Source organism: Sturnira hondurensis, unplaced genomic scaffold, assembly GCF_014824575.4.
Source record: "Sturnira hondurensis isolate 20B ecotype Veracruz unplaced genomic scaffold, ASM1482457v3 Scaffold0002101, whole genome shotgun sequence".
Taxonomy (NCBI): domain Eukaryota; kingdom Metazoa; phylum Chordata; class Mammalia; order Chiroptera; family Phyllostomidae; genus Sturnira; species Sturnira hondurensis.
Genome location: NW_028074732.1, coordinates 512,852 through 535,094, shown reverse-complemented (window position 1 = coordinate 535,094; position 22,243 = coordinate 512,852). Strand labels below are relative to the sequence as shown.

Genomic DNA, 22,243 nt, shown 5'->3' with positions numbered 1-22,243 from the left:
ATTTGAGTGAAGAGGGTGGGTGGGGGTGTGGGAAGACACAGGCACACACAAGCCAGTCTCTCACTTCCCTTTTTATTTCCTCTGAGATCTGCAAGAAGCAGCACCAGGGAGGGAACCTGCCCTCCAAACCCCTGAAAGGGGCTTACCCCCACACCCCCGACACAGCCAGCACCTCAGGCCCTTTTCCTCTAGGGAAAGGTTGGTTCGGACACACACACACACACACACAAGTGCACACACTTGCATGCACGCTCTGAGCCCTACACAGCTGGGGCTTGTTTGCTAATCCCACAAGCCCCAGGAGGCACCAGGAGGCTAAAGGCCCAGAGAAAGGGCAGCTCCACACCCTGGTCTCCTCCAGTGTAGGAGGAAGACACCCCATCCTTCTAGAGCACAGAGGCTGTCTTCAGTCAAGGGTGCATTGCTTTGGGGGAATTTTTTTAGGGATTTTTTTTCTTTTAGCAAGTCCCTACAAAAATAGAACTTCTCTTGGTATTTATAAATCCACATCCCCTGGCTCTGTGCGGATTACAGGTAGAAAAGCTATACAAGGCATTCCCTTTGGTTGCTCAGGCCTCAGTGGCCCATCACCCAGGTCCCTTGGCCTCGGAGGTCTATGCTGTCACCTCGGAGCTGCCCAGCGCCTTCAGTGGGCCCTCCCAGTCAGTGGCGTACTCCCTCCGGAGCCGAGCACGGTAGTAGAAGAGGTAGGAAGGTAGCAGGAATCCCAGGAATGAGAAGAGCAAGAGGCCCAGATTCACCTTGAGGGTGCAGAGAAAGACACAGTCAAGGAGGTTCCCATTCTCCCTCACCTTCCTCAGGGACCCACCACAGCCTCCATAAAGGGAGAAGAAAGCAGCCATTTTGCTCCAGGTCCTGGGCCAGAATGACGAATATAGCTAGCACTTACTGCATTCAGTCACTGTTCTAGTAGTATCTCATTTAATGCTGAGTGGCCTTGTGAGTGGCCTTGTAACAGAGCAGAGCCTGGTTTGAATCCTGACTAACCTCAGTGCCCACAGAGTCTAGTGCCCTCCAAGTGGACATGAGAAAGGGCAGAACCCAGCCAGGCTGCTCCTGAACCTCTGAGGACAAGACAGGGAGAACATTTGGGGTGGTGAGAGGCTCCCAGGCAGCCAAAGGAGCTGGGGTGCACAGCCTGAAGGACGGAAGGCTCGGGAGGCCCAGCACTGTGGCCTCCTGCAGGCTTGGACCCCATTCACGTCCCATTCTGCATTACTCTGGGCATTTGACTCTGGGCAAGTCATCTCGACCCTTACAAGAGCCTCTGATCCAGTACGCTGGAGAATGTGTGTTCTTAACTCTCTGCGAGGAGTTCTGACAGGCAGCCAGCTTAGGAACCCCCAGATATGAGACTTCCAAGGCACTTCCTGGCTGAGGTGGGGGGAGGGAGGGCCTCTATCACACACAAGCCCCCCACCCCCAACTCCTGGGCTGCACCCAGGAAGGGGGCTCCTGCTTCCCCCACTCCCCCCCAGTTCTCACCCAGAAGGGGTCCCCTTTCAAGGGTTTCACCATGGCCATGAACAGCAGCTGCTGCAGCAGGGCGAACAGGGCGCTGATGAGGGACTGCAGACCCGTCAGCGTCCCAAAGTGGTTGGATGGGAACCTGTCGAGGAGACGGGCCGAGCATGAAGGGCCGGCGGCCTTCTCCTGCCCGGCACCCTTCCGGTCCCCTTCCCCAGACACCGCTCTCTGCTTTCCAGGCAGCAGAGAGCCTTAGAGTTCAGACTCTGTGTGTGCTCTTTGCTTCCCGACCTGGAGGGTGTATGCCGTGACTTCAGGGCCACCAGACTGGCTTCTGACACCTCCTGTCCACGTGATAACAGCAAGTAACTCAAGCTCTCTGAGCCTTACTTCGTCCATAGGAAACAAGGCTGGCCCCAACCTCCCTGGGATGTTCATTATTCTTTTAACACCTTTTTATTGAGTTCCTACTACGTGCCAGCTGCCAGTCTAGGCGGGTGGAGATTCCCACGGAGGCGGGGGGTAGTGAACCAGTAAGCAGGAGATGGCATGGTGTGTTCGATGGTAATAAGAGCCAAGGAGAACAGTTAAGCAGGGAGGCAGGGGAGGGTGTGGAGGGGCTGTGTTGTAGATAGGATGGCCGGGGGATATGTGTCTGAGAAGAGGACAGCTAGGTAAAGACCTGGGGAAAGGGAGACAGCCGTGAGCCTTGGAGGAAGGATGTTCTGGGAAGAGGGAACATGCTTGGAGTTTATGAGGCACCAGGGTTTATGAGGTCATGGGAGGGGGGGCACGTGAGCAAGCAGGGGAGGGGAAGGAGGAGGGCAAAGAGGTCCCACGGCCAGATCTCGTGGGGCCTTTTAAGCCATAACAAAGCCTTCGGCTTTTTATCTTAGGGAGACAAGATGGGCAGCCATGCAGTGCCATGAAGAGACTTATGTCCCAACAGGTGCCTGCAGCCCTTGAGTTAAAAATAGCCCGAGGGCAGCCAGGACAGGGGTGGCAGCAGCTGGGGGTGGGGACAATGAGGACTGACTGTGGAGGGGCTGGATGGTTGCTGGACTGCATGTGGGGTATGAGGAAGGGAAGAACCAAGAGCGACCCCCCAGTTGTGGCCTGAAGCAGTGAAGAAGGACACGGAGCTGAGGTGGCTGTAGGGAGGTTCCAGCCAGGGAGTGCTGGGCCAGTGGCCCACAGTGTGCCTGCCGGGGATATGCGGACTCAGTAACGGTTACGCTTCCGCCACCAGCACTGTGACATCCTGCATCACTGCATCACACAGGCCCAGGGGTCACACGGCAGGGCCTGGCAGTGGGAATCAGAAGAGAAAGAGGGGGACCGGGGGCTATTCAAAAGGAAACAGGGAAGGTAAAAGGCAAACAAGGCTGCAGTCTGGAAGTTTCTACGGGGCTGACACGGGGATGGAGGCCACTTGGGAAACCATTCCAGAGATCTGACGTGGGACCCAGGTGTCATCAAATCAAGGATTTCAGCTTCCTGTGAGGGAAGACCTTCTGAGGGTGGGCTTGTCCTGCAGTGGGGTGGGCTGCCTCTGAGGGAGGGAGCTCCTCATCACTAGAGGGGCTCAGAAGGGGCAGTGGACCAACCCGCTCCATCCATCCCATCCTCGGAGACGCCACCATGCCAGGCAGGCTGGGGAGGCCATGCATGCCTACCAGGGCCGGGAGGGGTGCCGGGAGGGCTGCCTTAAGGGGTGCCTAGGGCCCTTCTGTCTCTGCTGGGGGATCCTTTGGGGATGGGGGGAAACTCAGGAAGGCAGTCCAGCCCAGGCCGACTCACACAGCAGCGTAGAGGCCGCCACAGGCCGAGTGGTAGAAACCTCGAATCACAGTGTGCAGGACGAAGGTCGCAAACTGAAACCAAAAGGGACAGGGAACAGGTTAAGAGCACAATGAAAGCAGGGCAGAGGGGAGACAGCAAGAGGGAGCCTCACCGAGCCCACCTACACACGCCGACCTTCTCCACAGCCCAACCAACTAGAGATGCTCCCTGGAAAACCCAGAAAATAGACCCAGAGCACGACCACCTCATCTCCTGGAGGCAGGGGCCAGGGGAGCAGTCCAGAACGGTCCCTTTGGAGGAGTCCCGGGAGGCAGAGAGCGTGGGGAGAGCGGAGAGAGGTACCTGGAGGTGCAAGCTGCGGATCAGGCAGGTGATGCCAAAAGCCACGAGCAGAAGGTTGGTCAGAGTGAAGGCGTTAATGGCGTTGGTGAGCTTCTGGATCTTGCGGTAGCGTGGCCTGGCAGACTTGGTGGCAACCCCGTCCCTGATGAGGACAGAGTGTCACTGGCCACCGTAGCCGCCTCCACCTCCCCTGAAGCTCTCTGGTGCTCAGCCCAGCCCCTCCCCCTTCTGCTGTGCCTTTGCTACTCCAGCCCTGGTTTCTCACAGTGTGGCTTCCCCACCGACTGCACCAGCATTACCCAGGGAATGCTGAACTGTGGGGCCCTTCCTGAAATGCAGGGTCCAGGGATCTGGCCCAGATCTCAGACTCTTGGAAGTGGGGCCCAGGAACCTGCATTTGGACAGAGACTCCAGGTATTTCACATGCACACTGAAGTCTGAGATTCAAGGATCTCTTCACCCGAGTTACTCTGTGTGACCAGTAGGACGTGACGGGAATGATGGCAGGGCACCTCTGAGATTACATTACAAAAGACGCTCTAGCTTCTCTCTTGGTCTCCCCCCACTCAGACCAAGCTCTGGGGAAGCCAGTGGCCCTGTCGTGGGCAGCCCAGTGGAGAAGCCCTGGTAGGGGATGGAGCCCTGTGCCCAGCAGCACATGGGTAAGTGCAGGAGCAGACTCCCCAGCCCCAGTAAACCCTTCAGTTGACTGCAGGCCTGGCTGACAGCTTACCTGTAAGCTTATGAGTCTGACTGAATGTTTCTTTCCCCCTAAAATTCACCCATTGAAATCATAGTGCCCAACATGACCATATTAGGAGGTGGGGCTTCTGGGAGCTGATTAGGTCACAAGGGCAGAGACCTCATCATAGGATCAGTGCCCTTAGGAAAGAGGCCCCACCAAGCTCCCTGGTTCCTTCTGCCCTGTGAGGACACAGTGGGAAATCTGCAGCCCAGAAGAGGGGCCTCACTCAACCATGCCAACACCCTGATCTCAGGCTTCCAGCCTCCAGAACTGTAAAAACGAAATTTGTTTTTCACAAACTGCCTAGTCTGTGGATTTGTTATGGCAGCCGGAACAGACTCAGAGAAACTCTGAGAACCACTCAGCTAAGACATTCCTAGATTCCTGACTCTTGGAAACTATATGAGATCAATGTTTCTTGTTTAAAGACGCCAAGTTTGGAGGTAATCTATTACCCAGCAATAGGCAACTAAGACAACCAGTCTTTATAACATAGGTTCGGGAGCCCGCTACTAAAAGCTGTGTGACCCTGGGTGAGCTACTTAACCTTTCTGTGTCTCAGCCTCCTCACCTGTGAAATGAGGAGAACGTACCTACCTCAGAGAGCTGCTGCAGGACTAAGTAAGACAGTGCCTCTCACACAGTCAGCAGCTCTACTGATCAAGCAGGCCATGTCCCTGCACAGCTGTCCCTATTCCTGTGTGGCTCACCTGGCGTCTCCGCGGGCAAAGCCCTCAGCGGGGGTGTCCACACAGTCCTTGATCCGCCAGTCCATGATGTAGCCAATGAGAGGGCAGGTGAGAAGACACAGCAGCTGCATGGCCCCAAAGATGGAGGAGTAGAACTCCACTGGCAGGGCAGGAAGGAAGCGGGGTCAGGAGATGGCAGGAGGGACGCCAGCAGCCCGGTGGGGCACAGGGACTGTCAACACGGCCTCCCTATGACCCCACATTCTCAGACCTCCCAAATGCCCAAGGTGATGGGGTAGGTCCAGGCTCCCTGCCAAGTGGGCAGTGGAGGGGTGGGTGCAGGCCAGGGTCCCGGCTTTCGCCCCCCTACCTGTCTCTTTTGCCCTTTGTTTCAGGTCAGCGGTCTCTGTTGGGGGTAGCAGGAGGAGAAGCCGGGTGAGAGGAGCTCAACCAGGGGGACCCTCCTGTGCCCCCCAGTGACCTCAGCAGCACCTCACCATGCTCCTGGCCACCGGTCACAAGGAACTCCAGCATCTTGTTCATAGCAGCCATGTAAAAGATGACCCGAAGCTGGGTTATGCCCATGGTGAGGAGGCTCCACAGGAAAATGGGGGAGCAGAGACTCTTGCGGAAGGGGACAGACTCTGGGGAGACAGCAGGGGGCGCCCCTGAGCCCCAGATCTTCCATTTCCCTCTGAATGTCCCATCCCATGCAGTTCCAGTGAAGGCTCTGACACTATGTGACTCTGGAAAGAAACTAGTTTCTTCAAAAACAAGGGTTCAGACCCACAGGCCTCCAAGTTCTTGCCCAGCTGTGTAACTATCTCAACAGAACATTTTTAGGTGATCTCTGGATATAACACCATATGTTTGGTGTGGTAATAACTCTAACTGCTATTTATTAAACAGCTACTATGTGCTGCACACTCAACACATATTATCCTATTTAATCCAACTGGACAACAGCCTTATCTTTGCCACATATTATATAGATGGGGAGACTGCAGCTCAGGGAGTCACTGAGCTCACGGGGCTGGGAGCTGCAGGCCAGCCAGACTCAGCTCACACCCAAAACTTGGCCATGGGAGAGCCAGCAGGGGGGATCCCACCCTGATAACTGCAGTGTTCTGCGCTGTACAAAGGGCTTCTGCATCCACGGCTTCATTCAATCCTCACAACTAACTTCAACTTCCCTGCGAAATGGGTATTGTCAGTGCTAGTGTAAGAGACAGGACAGCGAGAGCAGGGCTAAGTGATCTAACCCAAGTCAGGCGTGTAAGTGGGGAGCGGGACTCAAACCCCCATCTCCTGACTCCGGGGCGGGTCATCCTGCCACTAATCTGAACTGACAGCTTGGGGAGTGGCCCAGGCAGAAGGCGGGCTGCTGCTCCTCCTGAAGCCAGCAGGGGGCGATGGCCAGCCAGGTGTTGGAGGACCCCTCTCACCTGATGCAGAAGGCTCAGAGGTTGCAGGGAGCCCTCATGAAACCAGGGAAACCAGTTTCCCTACAGGCCTGGAGACGCTGCCCCATTCTCTCTCCAACCCCCAGGAATCCAGTAGAGTACCCCCAAATCTGAACTTGATAGAATTCTCTGAGCTCTGATTCCTGCTCCTTCCATTCTGTAAATGGGGATTGCCCACCTGCATCATGGGGTGTTGTGAGAATTGGAGAGGAGAGAGATGGGCCCGTGGGCGTGAGTGCTCGCTGAGCATGTGGACCCGCCTTCCCCAGCCCCCCCCNGCTGGCACCTCGCGCAGACACTCACTCTCATGAGGGTTTTCTGAGCTGCCAAGAGCGTCCGGAGAGGAGATGTCATCCCCCTCCAGGCTGGAGGTCCTCTGGCTCAGCTTCTGGCCCACGATAGTCACATGGGTGTAGAAGCGGTCACCTGTCACCTTGTGATCCAGGGCCAGCCCAGTAAGCTTGATCTTCTTCCTGCCGGCAGCCAGGCCGGAGCAAATAGGAACCAGCCTTGCAGAGCCCACCCCAATACCCTGCCTCCAGGTCCCAGTCACCCTTGGGGTGCTGAGCACCCCTCTGCCCAGCACTAACATGCCCCTTGATGAGCTCCACAGTGCAGGGTGCACCCCGAGTCCCTCGGAGCCTGGCCCAGGGACCCGGTAAATGAAGATTAGATGACTCATTTCCCACTGGGGCTGTTGCCTTGGAAGCTGCATTAAGAATTCAAACTGGAGTCAGAAAGCCTGGTTCACAACCCCCGCCCCCCTTTTGAAGGTATGACCTTGGGGAAGTCACTTTGTTCCCTACACCTTTGCTGCTGATGGAGTTAAGGGCTGTTGATAATGGTAGGAGAGCTAAACACAGTGCCTGGCTTAGGAGGCACTCAATATACACCAGCTGTGTGATGGGCACCCTGTGTGCTTGTGGAGCGCCACACACACACACATACACACAGACACCCATCCCCTGGTGAACTGACAGGGAGCCGGGGAAAGCTGGCATTCACGGCTGCACACAAAGGGCAGTATATTTGATTCCTCTGTGCCCCCTCCTGGGTCTTCATGGCTATTGCTGGGGTCCCCCTACTCTGATCCTGTCCTCCAAACCAAGAAGGAATACTAATAATGACAGCCACCAGGTCTTGACGGCCTGTTATGAGCCAGGTCTATCCCAAACACTTGTGGGTCTATTCCACTTGGGTGGACTAAGGCCCATAATAAGGATGAGAGTCGGACCGCTCAGGTGGTTTGCAAACCCAGGTCTCTCTGACTCCAAAGCTCACTCTCTCCATCACACCACCACACCCCTGGCCTCCCCCTCTGCAGGCAGGAGCCCCCCTCCCCCCAGCACCCCCACAGGGCCACTCACGTGTAGCTGCCTTCCTCGGGGGCAGGAAAGGGCTCGCTGGGCCAGTTGAGCGCACAGTTCAGAAAGATGAGGCAGGCTAGGCCCGACCAGGTGAACATGATGACCATAAAGGAGACGCCGGTGTCATAGATCAGCTGTGGGAGAGGGGGACGACTCATGGGGAGGCTGCCCGGCCCCAGACACAGTTCGGTGCCCGGCTCTTCCAGGCACAGAAGCCTCAGAGAAGGTCTCTTCTACCCCCTTCCCAGGGTCCAATTTGAAGAGGAGGAAGCCAAGCCCGGAAGTTGAGTCCTAGAAGACAGTCACCCTCCATCCCTTTCTCACCGCTTCACCCTAGAGTGGGGTGCAGTAGGTCCCCACTGCAGTAAGTAAGTGGGGACCTACTGCACCTCCAGTAAGTGCTGGAGCTGCTGAAGCTCAGAATGTCTTTGAAATCTCAATTGTCATTTTTAAAAGACACACATATTGCCAATGACTCCATACATGTTTGTTTTACACAAAACTGTCATTTCATTGCATGTACAAAAAAAAAAAGGAGAATTAAGGCTCTAGATTTACAAGGCCTAACCATGTTTATCCTGCCCCTTCCTGGCCTGTTCCCCAGGGGAAAAACAAACCCAAGCTGATGAGTCTTATCTCACCTTTCTCTGGTAGTCCCAGGTGCCAACAATGAGCGGGAGGGGTGGTGTGCAAGTGCCTTGCCCAAGGCCTCCTAACCCAGGACAAGTAGGCTTTGAATTGACTGGGATTCTGTGCCAATGTGTCAGCCCCTCTACTGGGGAGGCCAGGTGTGCGAGGTGTCTCGTTCTGCCAGCCACCCTCTGCCTGGAATTGTGAGCCTCTGCCCTCCCCACCCTCAGGCTCCACTGCTGCCCAGGGAAGCTGCTGCTGCTGCTGAGGCTGCTGCTGGAGTCCTTGACCTGGGAGCTCTTTCTTCCCTGGGGGCAGGACAGAGCTTCAAAGGGCCAAATCCCAAATGAGTGGAGATAAGATCTGGCTCCTCAGACCCCACTGCCTCAGTTGGAGAGAAGGGAGAACCACCACCTTCCATGACTGCTGCTACCTGACCAACTGGCAGCCACCTCACCAGTGGACACTTTCAAATTCCTTTGGGCATGCTGGGCAAGTTTAGATACCTTCTAAACTAACAAATTAACTGCCTAAGGCAGAATCTGAGGGTCACACTGTGGCCCATTTGAAAGGGTGCTTTGTTACCATTTGATATCAGAGGAAGAAACGAGGCCCAAGCTTGTCCAGAACCAGAACTCAGTCCTTCCAACTCTAGGTCCACCTTGCTGACCTGTCTAGGATCTGGCCTGGCATAGATTAGCTTTCTGACCTTGACTCCAAGTCACCCAGCCTCTCCAGGGCAGGGAGAGGAGACGTGGCTGGAAAAATTGGGTGAGGGCAGAGAACCAAGAGCTTTGAATGCATGCGAACAGGTTGGACTTGATTCTGCAGGCACAGCCAAGGGGCGGTGTGAGTGAGCTCTCCATCTAAGATCATTCTGTAGGTCATGTGAATGACAGATGGTAGCGGGAAACCATCACAGGCAAGGGGACCAGCTGAGAAATCCTACACTGGCCCAGGAGAGAGGATGAGGGCCTGGACTGGAACAATGGTAAAGGAAAAAAGGAGAGAAGAGAAATCAGACCCACTGGTAGGCAACAGTGCCTGAACTCTTCCCATTATGCTCCTGTGCTTTTGCCAGAGGTGGTGGGAACTGACCTGGGTCACCAGACACCACTGAGTGGTCACCAGACACCACTATGTACCCAGCCCCACCCAATTCTTGTGCAAAGGCAAAAAGAAAAGTGACCTCGCTGTCCCCCCAGACAGTTCCAAACCTTGATTCCTGGGAACGTGATGGCAGAAGAGGCGTAGGAGCCGATCATGAGGGCCATGATGGTGGAGCGCAGGTTCCCGAACATGTTGGGCAGCTGCAAGAGAACAGTGCCAGTGAGGGGGGGGGGATCCTGACAGCAGCACCAGCCTCCCCTTTCCCAGCCCCGCCTGAGAAACCGGGAAGCCTCCAGCCCAGCGTCCTCACAGTGAGCTCCATGAACATTAGCCCCATGAGACAGCCACAGAAAAGCTCCAAGGCAAATCGATGTCAGAAACTGCTCTAACCCTCTCCCACAGGCTCCCAAGGCACTTTAGCATCCAAAAGCCTCCCAAAGGCACCCTCAAGGGAAATGCTGTCAATTTTGTTTAATCCCAGGGTTTCCCAAGTTAGTTCCTTACGGAGCCCCTTTATCCCGTGATGCCTCTTAACCCATGAAATGAATGTTTAAGAAACACTGATCTACTTCATGCCCTGACTGGTGTGGCTGGGGAGCACCAGCCTGCGAACCAAAGGGTCCCCGGTTCGATTCCCAGTCCGGGCACACACCAGGGCACAGGCCAGGTCCCCAGTAGGGGGAGTGCAAGAGGCAACAAATCAATGTTTCTCTCACTCTCTCCCTACCTTCCCCTCTCTAAAACAAATAAATAAAATCTTGAAGAAAATAAAAGTAAATAAATTAAATTTAAAAAGAAACACTGATCTGCTTCCTAAGTTAAATAAATGTTAAACCACTATGTTGTACCTCTGAAACTAATGTAATATGTCAACTGTAATTGGAAGAAAATTTGTTATGTCAACTGTAATTGGAAAAAAATTAACTTTTTAAAAGTTTTCTTTAGGCCCTGGCTGGTGTAGCTCAGTGGATTGAGCATGGGCCTGCAAACCAGATGATCGCAGTTCGATTCCCAGTCAGGACACATGCCTGGGTTGCAGGCCAGTTCCCAGCAGGGGACGCACGAGAGGCAACCATACATTGATATTTCTCTCCCTCCTTCCTTCCTTTCCCCTCTAAAGATAAATAAAATCTTTCAAAAAAGATTTTATGTACGTTTAAAGAGAGGGACAGGGAGTGAGAGAGGGAGAGAAAGAACAATGTGCAAGAGCTACATGAACCGGTTGCCTCTCACACACCTGCAACTGACCTGCCCAGCAACCCAGGGATGTGCCCTGACCAAGAATCAAACCATCGACTTTCCAGTCAATCCACTGAACCACCCCAGACAATGATTTAATCCAATTTATTTGACAGATGAGAAAACTGAGCCCAGAGAGGCAAAGCAATCTCCTCAAGTTCACAGAGCAAGTTAATGACATTCTCCTGTCTGGCCATTCTAGTTCTATTCATTCCAGACCCCAAGGCTGTGACCACAGCTGGCTCTGTAATGAGACGGTGGCCCCAAGCCTTCTGGCGACCCAAAGGCCCTAGTCCACAGTTTCTGCTGAGCCAGGAGGAGTCTTGGTAGGGAAAGCTGGGGAGGGGAGGGTGGGGCTACAGCAGCCAGGTGTCTGCAGGCCCAGAACTCCTACCAGTAGAGAATTAACTGACAGTCTGTTCTGCTCACTGGCCTCAGCCAGGCCCTCAGGGTAGGGGAAAGTGAAGTCACACCCCACTCTGGCCCCACCACCCTCCCCAGATCTCAACAGATTCCACAGTTGGGAAGGGCTTTAAAGGCTTTAAACCCTCTCAACAGAGGGGGAAACCAAAGCGGAGAAGGCAACCTGAAATAGCGCTAGAAAGGAAAGTGAATGGAGTCCTCCATCAACCTCCAAGTACCTAGGAAAGGGGTGTCGGGCCAGGCCGACCCCTACTCCCTGGCAACTACCTGTCTGGCAAGGCATGCTGCCAAGGCCACCAGGGAAATTGTCAGGACCGGCTAGGCCCTTGGCGCCGCCCCCAAGCCAAGGGTCCCAGGGCGCAGTCTCCACCCAGCACGGCCCAAGGCCAGCCCCGCTAACCCCGGCTGGCCTGACAGGCTGGGCAGCACTGGATGTCCTGGCTGGGATCTGTCCAGGCTGGATCAGAGCTCCAGCGGAAGCCCGGGGGGCGGGGCGGGGTGGGCCGGGCTGGGGGCGGGCCTGCCATTGGCTGGAGATTACGGGTGGGCGGGGGAGGAGCTCTGGGAGGTCCTCGGGCAGAGCCCCCGAAAGCCTGCACCCCGCAGTGGGCCAGGACCGGGTCCAAGGTTAGGATCCCCGCTACGCCGAGCTGCGGCAGGGCGGCAGAAAAGGGATTTAGGGCCCTGAGCCAAGATGCACCGAGTGGAGAAAGGGTGCGAAGGGGAGCGGGGAGGAAGAGATTTGCTTCCTTAGAGAATTGTGAAATGTCCCAGGCTGAGGTGAAATTCAGCCAAAAACACCCAGTTTGGTGGTCAGGCAGCTCTCGTCCGAGATAAACAGCCAGCTGCTGCCAGAAACCGCTCCCCTCGCCACACACTCGTAAGCCTCGAACCCTTATGATCGCTCACCCACATACAAAAACATATATATATACACTTAAAGTAACGCAAGCAAAACTCCCACACATGTGTAAGAGGCCGAGCCGAGCCACGTGATGGGGCCGTTTTTGTAGGCAGAGCACGGCCGAGCGCTGGCAGTTCCATACGGTGCAAACGCACGCGCGGATACCTGTGCCTTCCCAGACCCTTTGCCAAGGACAGGCCCCGAGCACAGGCTGCGGCAAACACCCGCTGTCCCAAGCTGCCCCAAGCTGCCCCTCCTCTGTCACTATCACATTACCTAGTTGTATTTTCCAGCACTTAGGACTACAGACAAAACGTGTTAGTTTCCTTGTCTGGGGGTTGCCTGTTCCCCCAACTCTCCCCCACCCCCCTGCAAGCTCTGGGAAGCTGAGGAAGTTCAGTTCTGTTTGGGCTGGAGCCGCAAGTGCCTAGACCAGAGCTCAATAGACCACATGGGCTCCGGACACACACACACATGCACACACACACACACACACACACTTGATCTGTGTCCACTGGCCACTCTCACCTTCACTCACTCCTACTACTCCCCCCCTCCCCTGGGTGCCCTGCTGCCAAGCCAGAGCCTGTCATACTCACCGTGAGTGAAGAGAACGTTAGGCAGATGCCACCAAAGCCGTTCAGGGACAGTGCCAGGAATATCAATGGAGACAGAACTGGGAAGGGGAAAGGATGGAATGAGGGCATCTGGGAGCTGTGGGAGGCCAAGGGCAGAAGCTGGGGTAAACATCCACCTTCATCCCACTCATTCTTTCTCCTGGGGGCACAAGAAACTAGGCCTCTCACCTCTGCTGTCCCGAGAGGCCAGCGCCATGAGGGTGCAGGATGCAGCGAAGCTGGCACTGTGGAAATGGACAGGGGAAGAGGGGGGCGGTGATGGTGAAGACTGAGCCTCCCCTTCTGCTGCAGCACCAGCCCCCGCCCTCCAGCTCCCTGAGGCCTGGCCCGACCACCTCACCTGCCAACCAGGCGTGTGGGCCGGGGGCCAAAGCGGTCCATGAGGATCCCCAGGGGCAGAGTGGTGGCGCTGAGCACGAAGGAGCCAATGGTGAAGCCCAGGATGAGCATCTCTTCTTGGTCGTCACAGCTGGGCCACCCGAACTGTGCGCCTTGAGTGGTGTTAGTGGTGTTCTTAGCTGAGGAGGAGGAAGGGAGGACTCAGCACAGGCCAGCAGGAGCGGCTGGGCACAGGAGAGAGCGGCCTGGGGCCACGGGCCCCATGCTTAAGTCCCATGCCTCTGGTTTACTTCCAGCCAGGCGACCTTGGGGGGCGGGGCCTAGAGTCATATCCACGCTGTCAGGGAAGGGATTCCATGAATGGCAGCAGCTAGTACCTTACTCAAAGGGAGAGTCGCAAACCTAATCGGAGGCCCCAACCAGTTCAAACATGATCACAGATATCAAGTTATTTACCAAGTTGTAAGAGTCACTCAATGTCCAAGCTGAGGGTGTGCAGACCTCTCAACAGGAAGCACCCCCAAATCTGGGGACAAAGTCAGTAAGTGATGCTTAGCTGATGTAACAAGAATTCACTTAAAACGGAGAGGAAGCTTTCCCCATAAATGACATTCTGATAAAAAAGAACAGCCAGTATTTATAGAACACTCAACTATGTCCTAGGCACTGTTCTCAACAGCCCCTGAGTTAACCCAATACAGCCCCCAGGAGTCAGCTAATAAAGTATCTCCATTCTTCAGATGGTAAAACTGAGGCACAGACCCTGGACCATGGCCCTCCCCGCACCCCTTGGAAGTTCACCTGAAGGACTTGTCCCCCAGGTAAACGGCCAGCTTGGAGTTGTGACAAGTTATGAAAAAAGACCTGTAGTGCTTGTGTTGGGGGAAGGAGGGTGACCTCACTACACTCAGTGCTCAGTGAGCCAGGAGATGGCAGCTCCCCTGCCTGTTTGTTACTTAGGCACCATTGCTAAGGGCAAACTCATGGTGTACCCGGAAGGCAGACAGACCAGGGTCTGAATTCCCACCACCGTCCTTGCTTAGCTGTGCAACCTTAGACAAGTAACTGCCTGTCTCTGAGCCTCAGGCCCCTGGCCTGTTAAAAGGGGGCAGGAAATGCCTAGGCCACAGGCTCCTTAGGAGACTCAGTTGGAGAAGGTGAACAGGACCAATGCACAGGGCCGGGCCCACAGAAGATGCTCCTGAAATAGCTGATGAAAGGGAAATGATGTCCCCCACCCTCCGCTCCCGGGAGAGTCGAGATGTGGTCAGCCTCTTCTCTAGGTGGCTCCCACGGTGAATAAAACAGGAAGTTCTCAGCTCCCATGGGGCTTGCATTAGATAATAAACTAGAGAATGCTGACTTAAAGACTGGCAGGTGCTGTGATGCGAGGATGTGATAGTGCCTGGACGCAGGGGGCAGGGGTGGGAGGAGTACCTGCTCTCAGTGGTGACAAGGACCCCTGACTTCAGATATCTGATGGCCTTGCAGGTGGCAGAAGGGTGAAGTGATCTGAGTGCTAACATAAGGAAGCATGTCGAGAATTTTCAGACCATGAGTGCTGGCCAACCAGGCCAGGAAGCACCTCTGACCTTGGGGAGTTTCCCATCGGCAGGTACCTACTGCTGGGGAAGCTGGGGAGGGTGCTCAGGCCCCTGCAAGAACCAGTTAGGGGTTTAGACCACACAGCTTTTGGGGTTCAGGATGACCCCACAATTTAGTGATTTTTACAATCACTGTTCATTTCTCCACCAGCTTTGTCGGCAACTGTTTATTCAATCTGCACTCACTTACAGGACAGCTGAGTGACAGGCACTCTATTGGGACAGCGGGTGAATGCAGTGGGAATTTAGGCTAGAGACTGCCGACCGGGGACCAGCAGTGGCCCACACACAAATTTTGCTTAGCTTGGAAAGTGAGTGCCAGTTTAACATCAGGAGTTATCACATGAAAACCCAAAATTCTGGCTTCTCTGTAAGAAGTCAGAAGACCCGGCCACTGCAGGGGCCGAGGGGAGGTTACCCCCTGCCCAGGTCCACTCGGCCCCGAGTCCTTGCCCTCTCTAAGTCACCCAGGTCCTCATCTCACTTTTAGCTCTTAAACATTAGCCATCTTACACCTGCCCTGATTTGCTGATTGTTGACTAGCTGGCCTCTGTTGACATTTGACACTGTCCCTGCTGCTACGTCTTTGACGAGGAAAAGGCACTTTCTCCCACAAACCGTCCCACTGGCTCTAAATTAATGAACACCAACTTTGTGCCAGGTTTTCTCACGTATTTCTTTTTTTAAGACTTTATTTTTTTAGGAGGGGAAATGAGGGAGAAAAAGAGGGAGAGAAACATCAATGTGTGGTTGTCTCTCATGCATCCCCCACTGGGGACCTGGCCTGCAACCCAGGCATGTGCCCTGGACTGGGAATCGAACCGCTGACTCTTCAGCTCTCAGGCCAGCACTCAATCCACTGAGCCACACCAGCCAGGGCTCACATAGTGTTTCATTTAATCCTTACCACAACCATAAAAAAGTGAGTAGATAAACCCCGTTTTATAGATGATGAGGGTCCAAGAAGCAAAGCAACTTACAGCCTCACAGCTTCTCCCAGGCAGGCTCAGCGTGAGAGTGAAGACAACCCCCAGAGCCCGTGCTTTCCCGTTGCACGGCAAGGACGCTGCACCCTGAAGAGGGCAGCTTAGCTAGTCTCCCCAGCCCAAGCACCTGCTGCCAAGTACGGGCGTTCTTCCACTGGTGCAGAGTTCCAGCCCCATGGTAGCTAATAGCTCCAGGTCAATTAATGCATTCATTTCTCTGGTTCATTGATCAGCCTCTTGTGAGTTGGACTAATCCGAGCTAGTTCCTGAGACCTGATCACTCTGCGTGGTTGGAGAAAGCCAGACTTCTGAAGCAAGTGGGAAGCAGGCCAAGATGCAAAGACCTCGTAGACCTCTATCCATGGCAAGACAACAGGAGACGTCTTCGAAGTCTAACCCAGCTGCCCACTTCTCTGGACAAGTCAAGTGAGGCCTGGGGAGTGGGCCAGGGAAAACACACCCACTAAGTTAGTAATGAAGTGGGGCTTAGAAGCCAAGGAAAGCAGTGTCTCCCCAAGTGTGGTGTGCGTAGTAGGCAGGGTGCTCACGGTGGGTTTAGGAGGCACGTGGAAGCTATTTAAATAGGTACCAACATACACATATGTACACATACATACACATATGTGTGTGCACATACAGAAACATGTATGCACATGCATGTCTGCTAGAACCACTTGTGTGCACATGTATGTATTTGAAACATGTGTGTGCAGCATGTGTGTGCATGTGTGTAAGTAATACCAAACCCAAGACTCCAAGGATAGTACACTTGAAAACGAGGCCAGTTACTTTTTCAAGTGGGTTGATTTAAAAGGAAGTATTAAGTAAATAACAGCACCTCTGGCACACAGAACCGGTAAAACCACAAAGGCTGCAAAGGACTGGATCTGAGAAACACTGGAAAAACGGGACCAGGGTTAAGCACTCTGCCGCTGGAGTCCAGGGCAGAGCTCGGTCCTGGCTCCATGAGCTGCGTGGCTGAAACCCACAGGTGTGGTGTCCCACCTGGGAAAGGCGGGTAATGGCGGCAGCACCTGAGAGGCTGGCTCTGAGGATTGCCGCGCACACAAACCCCCACAGAATGATCCCGTTTTCTTTGTCTCCCAGGCAGGGAGCCCTTCCTGCTCTGCCGCTTCACGCTCCTGCGGCTGACAGACACTTTCTCCCAAACTCCTACAGGACTGGGCTCCAATGGGGCCGTCTTGTCTATACCTGGACTCCTGCAGGAGAACTCGAAACTGAAGTTGGTCAGGGACACATGTCTAGGATAAAGGTTCCTGAGTCAGATCTAGGGCTGAATCCTCACTCTGCTTAGTATTAGCTGTGTGACCTCAGGCAAGTTACTTAGCATCTCTGAGCTTCAGTTGTCTCTGCTATAAATGGGATTAATAACACATCACACCATTAACTTACCTCACAGATTCGTTGTGAGGACTAATGATCTAACTAGCAAATAGTAATTGCTTGATGAACTTCAGCCATTGTTTTCTTATCTGGGCACTTAGGCAGGATTCAGAGTAGCCGAAACGAAACTGCTGCTGCCTAAATTCTGAGCAACAAAATCCTCTTTGGCTGTGACACCCCTACAGGTGGGTCAACCACAGGGGACACCTCAACAGAGGGACAGCAGAAAGCACTGAGAAGACAGAGGGTGTGGCCAGGAAACCCCAAAGCCAACACTAAGGAAGACCTCAGTAATGAGCTCCACAATGGTTAAAGCAGGTCCCCAACCTCCGGGCCACAGACCGGTACTGGTCTGGGCCTGTTAGGAACTGGGCCACACAGCAGGGGGTGAGTGTGAATGTAATGCGTTTGATTCTTCCTGAAACCATCCTCCTAATCCGCGCCCCGCCCTTCCCCCCCCCCCTGCCCCGTCCATGGAAAAGCTGTCTTCCATGAAACTGATCCCCAGTGCCAAAAAGATTAGAGACCGCTGTCAGTTAAATGACATCATCTGGTGCTCACATCATTGTACAGAGTTAGACGTGGAAATCCAGAGAGGGTAGGTGACTTGCCTAAGGTCACACAGCAAATGCTGGCAAATTGGGGTCCAGAACAGAATAACAACCCCCACCGGTTGTCTTGAATTCTGTAATCCTGCTCTCATTTCATTTTCACAACAGCCCTGGAATAAGGCGTGTCGGTGGCTTCTTACAGATGGAGTGGCTGAGGTATTAAGAAGTTAGGTAACCGGCTCACATCAGCCGATGAGCCCAGAGCAGAGTTGGAAGTGAAGCCACCTGCCTGTTTCCACACACCATGGGGACACAGATTCCTGGGCTGATCCTGTGTTCACAGGACCCTGTAGAGAGAGAGACTCAGACCACAGTGAATGTGGCTTCGAGGAGCAGAAAATAGGCATTTCTCATAGGGCAGCATGTCTAAGGCCAAATAGGATATAGCTCCCCCAGTCTGATGTCTCAAGGATTGAGTTTGGAGCCCCTAGAATGAAAGGGAGGTGAGGGCAGAGAGACACGTTCCGGGCCTTCAGAGAGTAGACCAGTAAGTTCTGAGACTAACAGGAGTGTTCACTTCGGTCACCTCCAGTGTGATCCCAAATAACCAGGCTCCGATGGCCACTCACTCTGGGCAACTCAAAAGACCAGGCGGACATCTCGCACCGCACACAAAAACTAACTCTGATTGGGCCACCGATCTAAATGTAAGCGCTTAAACTATAAAACTCTTTGGAGGAAACACAGGTGTAAATCTCTGTGACCTCAGATCAGACAAGGGTTCCTCAAACATGACACCAGAACAGAAATGGCAAAGGAAAAACTACATGGATTGGACTTCATCGATACTGAAAACTTTTGTGCTCCAAGGACGCCATGAAAGCATGAGGACGACACACAGCAGGAGGACAATTTCGCAAACCACGATCTCATAGAGGACTTGTCTCTGGAATACAAAGAACTCTTTCCACTCAGTAATAAAAAGGCAAATGATGCGGTTAAAAATGGGCAAAGGATCTGAATAGATGTTTCTCCAAAGAAGATCTGCCCGTGACCAAGAAGCACACAAAAACGATTCCCAGCACCACTTGCCACCAGGGAAATGCAGGTCAAAACCACAAACAGTAACACTTCATGTCCACCAGCACGGCTACGATAAAAAAGATGAGCAATAGCAAGCGGCGAGGACGTGGAGGACTGAAACCCTCACACACCACCAGCTGGGAATGCAGGCTCCTGCAGCCACTTTGAAAAACAGTCTAGTGATTCCTCAAAAGGTTCAACACAGAGGTACCCAACAGCCCAGCGATTCCACTCCCAGGTATACACCTAAGGGGAACGAAAGCGTATGTCCAAACGAAAACTTGCACACAAACAGGAGCATTATTCACAAAAGCCGCAAGGTGGAAACAACCCACAAGGCCGTCCGCCGACAACTGCATCAGGATAAGGCGAGGCAGACCCACACGATGAAGTATTAGTCGCCACGGGAAGAAACCACGCCAGCTCTAATCTCCACTCCTCCAGCCCCAACACCGTGTGACTGGGGCCATGCCTTCACGCCACCTGCTGCTTTCTTACAGATAACCACGGCAGGGGTGGAGCAGCCCCTGGGAGAGCCTGGGCTGCACAGAGCAGAGTCGAGACCTCCCCGGTGCCACCCCAAGACCTCAGCTCTCTCCCACAGTCAAGGCTGGTGCCCGGAAGGAATTGAATTGAGGGGCCAAGTAAGGCCGAGAAGACACAAACATTTATCAAGCACCACGGACTCCCACAGCCCTCCCGTGGGATAAAGATTATGACTCTTCCCATCTTGCAGACCAGGCCATTGAACCTCAGTGTTTTAAGAAACTCACTGATGTCACCCAGATGGTAAAGTGGTAGAAGCTGGAATTCAAACCCAAGCTGGTCTTCCTCCAAGAGCCTGTTTCGCAATGTGGAGGCTGGAGGAAGAGAATGAGGGGAAGGGGGAGACTCCACGTGCATCCAGGTCCTTTGGTTGAGCTCCTGGGGTACAGCCCCCCTTCTCAGAAAAGGAAGATGCCCTTCCAGCAGTTTTCTTAGAAACGGAGAGTTAGAATTCCTTACTCTCCAGTCACACAAAGTCAAGGTTATTGAAATGGAAAATAGGAACTATCCGAAATGCCTCCACCAGAGGAAATAAGGCTATTGTTAACTTTGTACAAATGGGTGATTTGAAGACCTGGGGGCTCAAAGGTCCTGAAAAAGGAGTGCAGGTCCTTTAAGGTCGATCCGCTCTGCAGGCTCTCCAGTGCCTATTGGGCCTCCCAACAGCCCTCGTCAGAAGTCCCTGGCCAGTTAGCCACAGCACTTCCCTTTCTAAAAGGCTCCATCTTGCTCTAGACCTGAGGCTGCTGGAGACCTAGGACTCTGCCAGTCAGTCCAGGAACTGGATGCCCAGCAGGGTATCGGCATTCAGTGAAAACCGGATCAGATGAACCAGGCGGAGTGGGCAGAATGCCGCCCATTCTCTAGATGAAGTTGGAAGAGGTCAGGAGGTGGACGGTCCAACTTGCTGTTCAGTGCTCCAGTTTAAGGAGCCCTGCTTTCTGCCCACTCAGCCACCTGTCCTTCCCCAGTGTCCACCATCCCTCCTCTGCTGCTCCTCTCCCAGCCCCACCGGCCCCTTCTTGGGCATACCTGGGCACAGGCTGGAATAAAATCCCTCGTTCTTGAGCATGATCAGCAGGGAGCCCCAGCCCAGGAGTACGGCAGAGAAGAAGAGATTCTCCAGCACAGCCGTGCAGGCCATCCACCAGCGCCTCCGGTACGCCTGCTGCAGCGTGGGGGCCATGCTGGCCGCGAGCCTGCACAGGAACAGAGCGCTGAGTGAAGGGCCCCCCAGCGGCCCCTGGCTAGGGTCCTCCATCGTGGTGGCTCCTGAGACCCCCTCGAGCCAGCCCACGAAGGGGCCTTCAGGGAGGCCCCATAGATCCCTGAGTTTCCCAGAGGGGACGGCCGAGCTAGCTCTGGGCGCGCTGGCAGTGCCAGGGGCGCGCGCAGCACTGAGCTCCCGCCAGGCCACTATCGGAAACAAGAAAGGTCCTGTCTGCGCGCAACAGCTTCCTGGCACGCTGCCAGGCTCTTCCACCCAGGACAGGACGCTCAGAGCCCCGCTCCCAGGGGCCGAGCCCTCACTATCCCAAGTCCCCACGGGTCAGCAAAAGGCGAAGCGCACTCTGAAGCCACAGTGGCCAGTATCCGGCCTCCCGCGCTAGGAAGGACCCCCAGAAGCAGCGGGAGAAGGAAGGGGAAGTCTGCAGCTGGCCTAAGACACCCCTCTTCCTGTTGCCCCTGTGAGACCATTCCTCTCCTCTGGGACGGGGCGACAGCTAGCCCTCCCCTACTCCGCACCAGGCGATCCCGTCCCTACAGTCTCTCAGTTCAAGCCAACAGCTGCCACGTGGACCAAGACCCAGGGCGGGCCCAGCTGCGCCCTTGGCGCCCTGGCGCGCCCCTCACTCACTCGGGGCGCGGAGCCCCACGCTTCGCGCCTCGGAAACCGCCCTCCGGCTCCTGCCCCGGGAGGGGGCTCGGCTCCGGCAGGAAGTCCGGCGTCCGCTGACTTTATAAGGGCAGTGGCGGCTGATGGGCTGGCGAGCGGGCGGGCGTGTTTACCAGAGGAAGGGAAGAAGCCCGAGCTCCCCCCGCCTCGGCCGCGGCTGCCACCGCGGGAGGAGAGGGGACTCGGGCAGCGCGGGGGCGGGGAACGGCCAGCGGGGTAGGACCGGGGGCGGCGGAGAGAAGTGGGACAGGGAAGGGCAAGGGGTGGGGGAGGAAAGCACGAGTGGCTTCTCTGGGGACCTCAGTACCTTCATCCGAGAAATGGGACTTTAGATCCGGGCGCCTTGGCAGGTCGGTTCAATCCCCAAGAGAGTCGCTCAGGGCAGAGGAAGTGCGGCCCGAAGGGGCCCGGAGGCGGAGGGCACGGGAGGGAGCGGAGCGCGGGGCGGGACGCGCCGGAGGAGAGCGAGCGAGGCGCCGCGAGACCCCAGGGCTCGGGTAACGGGCTTGTCTTGGGGAGCCCGGGAGCATCGGCGGCAGCCGCCCCGGTGGCTCTCAGCAGACGCACGGCCGGGGACCCCGGAGCCCTCCCCGCTGCTCACCTCAGGTGGGGGGCAAACGCCCCTCCTGCAGCCGCGGACGCCCTTGGGGCGCAGCGCCTTAGCGGCGCGTGCACGCTCTCGGGGTCCCGTGTCCGGCGGGCCCAGCCCGGGCCAGCACGAGCGCCCCTCGCCTCTCGGCGTGCCGGGCCCCGGCCGCCTCGGGGGCTCAGCCCCGCAGCTTGGTGCGCTCACCCGCTGTGCCCTTTCGGAACCAGTCGCGGAGCTGGGAGCCGTCCGCGGACAGCGGTCCGCGAAGAGGGGCAGGGACGAAGTGGAGCCGAGGCGTCGGTACTTGTATTTATACCCGTCTGGGGCTGCACCCTGAGGTAGGGGCGGGGGCTCCCTTCCCTTCCCCTCCTCCTAGGTCGAGTTTCACACACACGTGACTCGC

The 22,243-nt window shown here is 55.3% G+C and overlaps 1 protein-coding gene and 1 long non-coding RNA gene across 6 annotated transcripts; one reads left to right on the top strand and one right to left on the bottom strand.

The window, feature by feature from the left end:
- Positions 1 to 53: 53 nt before the first annotated feature.
- SLC43A1 (solute carrier family 43 member 1) lies at positions 54 to 22,243 on the bottom strand. 5 transcript variants are annotated; one of them, XR_005065605.1, is made up of 17 exons: positions 21,853 to 22,243; positions 20,387 to 20,553; positions 19,582 to 19,668; positions 13,182 to 13,359; positions 13,010 to 13,065; positions 12,803 to 12,879; positions 9,745 to 9,837; positions 7,898 to 8,031; positions 6,834 to 7,003; positions 5,565 to 5,711; positions 5,438 to 5,473; positions 5,089 to 5,227; positions 3,634 to 3,775; positions 3,289 to 3,362; positions 1,507 to 1,630; positions 911 to 1,085; positions 689 to 761 (listed from the first exon to the last, which is right to left on the bottom strand). XR_005065605.1 is itself a non-coding variant. In XM_037039957.1 (16 exons), the coding sequence occupies exons 2-16, from the start codon at positions 20,538 to 20,540 to the stop codon at positions 615 to 617; spliced, it is 1,758 nt and encodes a 585-aa protein (XP_036895852.1). In that variant the 5' UTR covers positions 20,541 to 20,553; positions 21,853 to 22,240; the 3' UTR covers positions 54 to 614. The 5 variants fall into 5 exon arrangements, 4 of the variants coding, with proteins under 4 accessions (XP_036895852.1, XP_036895854.1, XP_036895856.1 ...); XM_037039957.1 differs by lacking the exon at positions 911 to 1,085 and having other exon boundaries at positions 54 to 761; positions 21,853 to 22,240; XM_037039959.1 differs by lacking the exons at positions 911 to 1,085; positions 21,853 to 22,243 and adding an exon at positions 21,559 to 21,626 and having other exon boundaries at positions 54 to 761.
- Positions 9,547 to 17,551, top strand: LOC118982790 (uncharacterized). Its single transcript, XR_005065606.1, has 3 exons — positions 9,547 to 9,629; positions 14,550 to 14,557; positions 17,540 to 17,551. It is a non-coding gene; the product is annotated as an uncharacterized LOC118982790 (long non-coding RNA).

Excerpts from the sequence above, each read along its gene's own strand:
- SLC43A1 (XM_037039957.1), bottom strand. The coding sequence starts at position 20,540 with ATGGCCCCCACGCTGCAGCAGGCGTACCGGAGGCGCTGGTGGATGGCC. Across the intron at positions 8,032-9,744 it reads TCACGTTCCCAGGAATCAAG|CTGATCTATGACACCGGCGT; the intron begins GTTTGGAACTGT and ends CCTCTCCCACAG. Across the intron at positions 5,474-5,564 it reads GACCGGTGGCCAGGAGCATG|AGACCGCTGACCTGAAACAA; the intron begins GTGAGGTGCTGC and ends TACCCCCAACAG.